The sequence below is a fragment of the Lindgomyces ingoldianus genome, assembly GCF_010093535.1.
Source record: "Lindgomyces ingoldianus strain ATCC 200398 unplaced genomic scaffold BDR25scaffold_52, whole genome shotgun sequence".
Classification (NCBI taxonomy): Eukaryota; Fungi; Ascomycota; class Dothideomycetes; order Pleosporales; family Lindgomycetaceae; genus Lindgomyces; species Lindgomyces ingoldianus.
The window spans coordinates 151,570-159,194 of NW_022985213.1; the positions used below are offsets into that span (position 1 = coordinate 151,570).

Sequence of the window (7,625 nt, forward strand, 5' to 3'; positions counted from 1 at the left end):
GAGAGGGGTCTATAGTTATTACAGACTAGGTAGAAAGTAGGCAATAAGTCTATATAGCAATAATATAAAAGAATAACACTGTATAATAGAAAAAAGAGAACAGGTTAAAAAAAAAAGTACTAATTAAAAAAAGTTAAAGTAGATTAAGAATAAATTAACTTTAAGTAAATTAAAATCTTACTTATTAAAATAAGGCGCAGTAAGGCTTATGCTACACTAAATAAATTTATTTTTTTAAAGTTTTTAAAAGTATTACTCTTTCTAAAATAGTGTTTTTATTAAGTTTAGAAAAGAACTTAATTAAGCTAAAAACTTTTAAAAAAAAATTTTATATAAAAAAAAATTTAAGCTATCTAAACTTATTATTCTAAGTAATAAAACGCCTCTAAGCTCTTACCCCCTATATAATAGTTTATAGTATGTAAATATGCTTTTAATTTTAATATAATTAGTATAGCTTTATAGCTTAAAAAAAAATAGTTAAAAGTGTTTTACATTAGGCTAATATTATATTAGGTGTAATCTTAAGGCCTTTATAATCTTTTATAAAGGTTAGTAGATAATATAAAATAACCTAATACACTTATGTACATTGCAGATAGCTATAATATAGTAGCTTACTATAACTTATTATTATTATAAAGTAAGGTTAACTAAGGCTGCAAAGGTATTAAAGCAGATAATGTTTAGTTAGAAAAGATTAGAATAAGTTAGAGTAAATGTAGAGCTAAAGCCTAAAGTCACACTACTGTTTTGCTTAACTAGGGGGAGATCCTCTAGAACCCCCTTTTTGCCTGCAGTAGGCTTTGCTTAGAAGGTCTTAGCAGAGCTAATTACATTTAGCAGGAAAAATTACACTATAGAAGTAATTTTTACACCCCTAACTATGCAGTAGTTAATTATAATAGGAAAAAAAGAAGACTAGATTAAGCATGTAGCATAGCAGAATAATTACTTAAAGCTTAAAAATAAACAGTAACCTAGCTTTTTAGTTACTAATTTTCTACTAATTAAATTAATAGCCGGCTTATATCCGGACTAATAGGAGAGAGGGCTTGGCGGTAGAGATAGTGTAATATTTGATGATGATGATGATTGATGATTTGATTGATTTGATGATTTGATTGATGATGATGATGCTCATTCCAATCGATATCCATCTCCACCGTGGCTCCACACTACCTGCTCTCCAGTCACTTCATCTTGAATCTAACAGGTATGCCGCAGCGTGAGTAAATATATTCTAGTCGTTATCAAGTAAAATACCTTCTTCTTTCTTTAGAGCTTCTAACCCCATCTTCTACATCATTACTTCCTCTTTTAAAAATCACGCCTACCTCTTCGGTCTTATTTCACGTCAAAATCCTCGTTTACGAGTCATGGCAACCATCCAACCAGGCAACATTTACATCGATGTGCGAAACCACTTAGGCAATGACCCCACCAATCCTGACCAGTGTGCCTGCGGTTGGTATATCTATTACTCTAATGGGTGCGGCCACGTGTATGAGGACTACAAGCATGCCTGCGGCGGTACTCGTACAAAGTCTGGGAAGAGTGGATTCTGCAAGAGTCCTGCGCCTCGGCACAATGTGCAAACGAGAATTGCGGGCAATAGTCCTCTCTGTTAGGACCCCAGGTAAGAGAATACTCAGCTATTCCTTTTCACTATGAACGGAGTGTTTGTCTAATAGTGATTAGATTATCCTCTTGCCGCTTGATACTAGTCGCCCAGTCCCTCTATGCAGATCGTTTATTTCCTCCATACCGGTCGTTCATTTCCACTTGTCACTCATTTGGGATCCAGGCTACAGCCTCAAGTCGGGAGTACTCATGTAGGGTTTTAGAATGCGCATTCGGTGAGCTAGCTCGCTTCCACATTCATTTTAAGCAGATACACAAATCGCGTCCTTCAAACCGTTTTGGCCCAGCTTGGTTGGCCTGTTCCGCCGGCTGTTCCGCCGGCGGCACTTCCAGTATGACAACGGCTTTGATTGGACTATATCAATGTTTCTGGAGAAGCTGGAAGCAGAACAGGAGACGTCAGAGGCAAAACAGAGCACGCCGGAAGCAGGACAGGAGTTGAACTGATATTCTCAGCAAAATTTGCAACATACGAACAAAATTCCAACCCCATGCATATATAGTTAACAACCCCTACGCTGCCCTGGCACATTGTTCTTGGTCTTGTCAGTGTGCTACAATTGAGTGCCAATTACTTTCACTCGTTTTGGGGCCAAGACAACTTTCACTCAGATCGCTCCATCGGCGACAGTACTGCCTGTGCTCCAACAAATAGAAGTGATCCTCGGCTAATCAATTCTAGCACCTGACCTGCAAAGTCGTCGGCAGGTGGTTCAACCGTTATGTTATTGCTGCCATCCGACCTATTGAAGGCGATGCGGAAGAGTTGGCTACCAATGCAGCCTCGACCACAACATGCTCGCATGAATGTCCAGCTACCTGGTCATGTTCACGAGGTATTAACTTATTGTTCCATGCGGATTGGTGAATCACCCCTACGGCTTATCATTGAGTCTTCGGTCGAATTGAGCGCCTAGACATGCTGGCACGGATAAGCCACCTGCTTTGACGCCAAATGATGAGCCATCGCAGGGATACCAGGACTCTTGTGTCCATTCAGCTTGCGCAGATGACGCTGTTGTTCCACCATCAGGTCACGCTCTGAAGGCCCGCTGACACTAGCTGTATATACCATGCTCGTTATGCATCATGCGCCGCTCACATCACAATTCAGGCAGCAGGAGGCGCTTGACAGAACGATGTCTCGCGGGTTCTCCTCCCGGTGAGCACGATTTGACTCGCTGCACAGACGATCCGCTAGTTCCTGGCTCTCACAGCCTCCCTCAGTATGGTCAAACTGTCTCTCCATGGCTGCTTCGTTCTCCAATCGGATATCGCCAGCTCGTTACTAGATGCGTCACCAAGGGCTTGTAACTCCTTGAACCTGGCTTTGAGACGACGGCGGATCGCCGGTAATGCGTACCTCCGGCTCGTTTGGGGGTGCTCTGTCAAGCTATTCGTCAGTCTATGAGACGCTCCCTAGAGGTGGCGGCAGATCCTATACTCCTTCATGGTGATGTTTTGTTCTATGTCCCCCTATCGATCCTCGTCCAAGCATCTGAGAATCTGCCTTGCGTGTCCAGTGGCAGCATTCCTCTGAGCAGAGTAGATTAGATCAACCTTACTGTAAAGTTGGTGAGCCTACTGCTACTATTAAGGGGCTTTGGACAATGGTTCGGTAAGCTGATAGTCTATTGATGCAGAGTCTCTGCAACTCTGCAACTCGAGATGTGGATAAAGTTAGATATTCAGAATCTTTGAAGTCTGTTTCATCCGTTTGACTGAATAGTGGGTCTATACAAGTTTATACGCGAAAATTACAAAGATTATTACCAGTACCAGTCACTGAATATGTGTATTTGATTATATGAATCGTCTTGAGGACTGTGGATAAAAGGAAAGTGTTGCCGGTGCAGGGGTCAAAGGGCTGAGCCACGGAAGATTGTGGCCCGAAAATGGGACCAGTCAGCCTTTGACACCTCACATCCCTACGAGCTGATTGGGGCCCAATTTCAGGCCCTCTTCATGCTGCTCAGGGAGGAAATCAGGCACGATCACGCTGGCTCATGTTGGCTCACGGCGAGCTCAGGCACGAATCAGGTACAATCACGCTAGCTCGCGTCGGCTCATGGCGAGCTCAGGCTTGCTCAGCCACCTCTCAAGCTGCTTACTCACTACTCACGTTATACCCCTGCGTAACTCAAGATCAGATCCGGAAAAAGCTTTGCGTGAGAGTAGATTTCACTTGATTGTTATCTGCTATCTGTCCGCTGAAAGACGCCTTTAACCATGTACGGTTTGCTTCCAGTGACTTTTAGAGCAGTAGCGGGCCGTATGGAAGGTGTGAGATGTTGCGGATAAAGGTTGTATGATTATGCAGCTATGTGAGGAGCTGATGAAGTGAAGTAAATTGTGTTGTATAAGTGCTTAGCTACAGAGTATTTATTTACATCTATAACAGCCGAGGCAGTAACAGACACAGCAATAGCAGTAAAGGCTATAGTAGAGGCAGCAGAGTGTAGCAATTGGCTTGAATTGTTCCATTCAAAGTTACCTGACAAACCTATATCCAAAGGTTCGGCGTATCTGCCCTGACCCTGCCCTACCCCTATCTCCAAGTATTTAGTGGCACCTCTCCTCTTAGCTAGCTTAGTAGTTTTCTAATATCCTTTTGTACAAGGCCTATAGGTGTTAATAGAATTCCTAGGTTTCTAAGTCCCCACGCACTACTATATGCCTCTAAGTGGATTCATGCCGTATTTAAACCTATTGTCTTGCCTGCGCCGTTACAGCCTGCAAGGCCTATAATCTACTATGTATATATAAACCTAACTCTAAACAACTGTTAAAAGTTGTTGTTATTCTTTACATTAGATAAAATAGTACTTACTTAAGAACTTATACATCTTTTACTTCTTTAAAGATTAGTTCTACTCCTTGCCTATACCTAGGAATAAGAACAAACTATGTTGCTGCATCTATAGACTACACGTAAGCTTGTAAGGACTGTATATAGCTGTAGCATATTACTTTAAAAGTGATACGTTTTATTTAAAAGCCTAAAGTGTAAGCTATATCTAACATTCTTTTAGCATGTCTAAGTAGTGTTATTAGAAATACATTAGTATAAAAAGAGTAGTTTAGTAAAAGTAAGTAACTTAGGTGTGTAAGCAACTCTTCTTTAGTGTATATTAAAGACTAGTACTAACATAATTAAACTTTTACTAGAATGTATTTGTTTTTTAGCTAGCCTTTTTATTCTACACTTTTTAATGCTTCTACTTAACATACTCAACAGGCGAGTTGCTTGCACAACTAAGTTGCTTACTTTACTAAGACTCTACTAAACTACTCTTTTTATACTAATACATTTCTACCAATACTACTTAGACATGCTGTCGCGTACAGCTATCCGTATATATATCCTTCTGCTGTGCTAGCTGAGAGGTTGACTTTTTGGCAAACGCAACAGTTATGAGCCTAGTTTGCGGCGTAGTGTAGATAGTGTAACGGCGCAGGCAAGACAATGGGTCCGAATGCGGTGTGAATCCACTCAGAGGCATATGGGAGTGCGTGGGGACTCTGAACCTGGGAATGCCATTGACACCTATAGGCCTTGTACGAAAGGATATCAGAAAACTACCGAGCTAGCTACGGGGCGAGGTGCGACTAAATACATGAGGGAATAGGGGTAACAGCAGGGGGCAGGGCAGAGTCGGGGCCAGGTCGAGTCAGGGTCGAGCCAGGGTCGGAGCCGATACGGAGACCCTTCGGATGGGTTCCAGGCGACCTGAGATGGAACGAGAATCGTTACAGATAGTTAGCGCTTAAAAATTTGCGCACCCCTGCTTTACTAATAGAATTGCATTATCCTAGAGCACTGTGTGTTTAATTCCTACGCTTAGCAAAGAGTATTTAGGCAGTGTGTCTATTACAGAGGCTACCTTACTAGATCTATCTCTAAGTTCTGTTGCTTAGGCTAGGGAGAGTGTGTTAAGGTTGTTTCACCATGTTTTACCTCTCTCGTTCCACGGTTCGAGCTGGGGGGTGTGTCGCGTACAGCTATCCGTATATATATCCTTCTGCTGTGCTAGCTAGGAGGTTGACCTTTTAGCAAACGCAACACATGCTAAAAGAATATTAGATATAGCTTATACTTTAAGCTTTTAAATAAAACATAACACACTTAAAGCTACATGCTACAGCTATGTATAAAGTTTTTTAAAAAATAATAAATAACTAATATAATAAATAACTTTTATAAGCTAATTTTATAGCTAACTTATAAAAGCTAAGTAATAATAAAAAGTAGGTAATTATTAAGCATATACTTAAGTTATATATATAAGAATTTTTCCTTTAGCTAGTAGCTATAGCTAATATAGCTAATTCTTTGCACACTAAGTATAATTTAGGCTATGTTACTATAAACTAGCTTAGTATGTTTATTAAAAGTTATTTAAAGCTTAAAGTAAAGTTTTAAGTATAAGTGTAGTTAGTAAATATCTAGTTTATTATAAAGCTTATTTTATTAAAGTTATATATATTATTATTTTAAATGCTATGCTGTTACAGTCTACAAGTAGACTAGTTAGAATCCTAGCAATAGGCTCTACTGCCTAAACAACTAAGTTTAGGACCCTCTTAGGCTCAAACAGGAAGAACTAGCTCTGCTAGACAATAACCTAGGACAGCAGCTATACAAGAAACCTAATAGTTATACAGCACAGCTGTAAAACTTAGTGTAACGATTCTACGAATCGTTCCATCTCGGGTCGCTCGGATCCTATCCAAAGGGTCCCTGTATCGGCCCCGACCATGAGTCGACCTAGTCCCCTGCAGTTACCCCTATTCCCTTATGTATTTAGTCGCACCTTGCCCCTGTAGCTAGCTTAGTAGTTTTCTAATATCCTTTTGTACAAGGCCTATAGGTGATAATAGCATTCCTAGGTTTAGAGTCCCTACGCACTTCTATATGCCTCTAAGTAGATTCCTACTGCATTTAGACCTATTATCTTGCCTGTACTGTTACATTATATTAGAAAACTTACTTTTGCTAGTAATAGCCTTATTAATAATATTATATTAATTATTTATTTAACTACATCTAACTCTAAAAAGTGTCTAATTTAGTTTAAGTTGTAGTTTTTATACACTATTACATTAAATTATTTAGTTATTATAGATAAAATTTTAAAAACCTTTTACTAACTAAAGCCTTTAGGTTTAGAACTTTTTATCCCCTATAATTAGAAATACCTTTAGAAAAGTTATAAAAAGTGCGCTAAGGTAGAAACCTAGAGACTACTAATAACTTATTAAAATTAGAGATAACTACTAATGCCTAACTCTTAACTACTCTTAAACCTTAGTATAAAGCTTATAACACACTCTAGCTATAGCTAAGGTAAGATGCTTATTACTAAAGCTAAACAACTACTAACCTTAACAGCTAAACCCTCTTTTATAGGACTTAAAGCTAAAAACCTACTAAATTTAAAGTTAAACTCTAGTAGTATAGCCTTTAAGAACTAAGTTGCTTAATTAAGAGCATAAATTAAATAGCTAACTAGATTAAAAACTATTAGTCCTAATTATTCTTTACTAACTACTAAATTACTTTTAATAATGCCCTAAATTACCTTTACTACACTAATAGTAAGAGACTTTTTAGGCTCTTTTAAGCTCTTTTAAAGCTACCTTACTAAACGCATGCTTAAGATTAAAAACTTTATAAATAGCAAAGAACTTATATTTAAATAATAGTAAGCCTTTATTATAGATAAACTTAACATTAATTTAGATTACTATTAAAGTAAGTGTGCATGCATAGTGTTAGTATAGGGACACACTGCTAGTATTACAAAGCAATACCTAAAGCCTAGATACCTAGCTAAATTAGACAACTTTTAGTTTAGAAATATAAAAGAAATAATTAAGCTCTTATAAACTTACTTTATTACTAGTAATAAAAAGATAGAGGCGCAACAGGCGTTTTAGACTTTAAAAATAAGTGAAAAAAAAGCATTTTCTGCCTTTAA

General features: G+C 38.5%; 1 protein-coding gene across 1 annotated transcript; it reads left to right on the forward strand.

Annotated features, from left to right (window-relative positions):
* Nucleotides 1-1,379: 1,379 nt before the first annotated feature.
* BDR25DRAFT_244073 (uncharacterized protein) lies at nt 1,380-1,631 on the forward strand (the record flags this gene model as incomplete). The annotated part of the gene is made up of 1 exon (XM_033685836.1): nt 1,380-1,631. One exon carries the CDS (start codon nt 1,380-1,382, stop codon nt 1,629-1,631), a length of 252 nt encoding a protein of 83 aa, XP_033540780.1.
* Nucleotides 1,632-7,625: the final 5,994 nt, after the last annotated feature.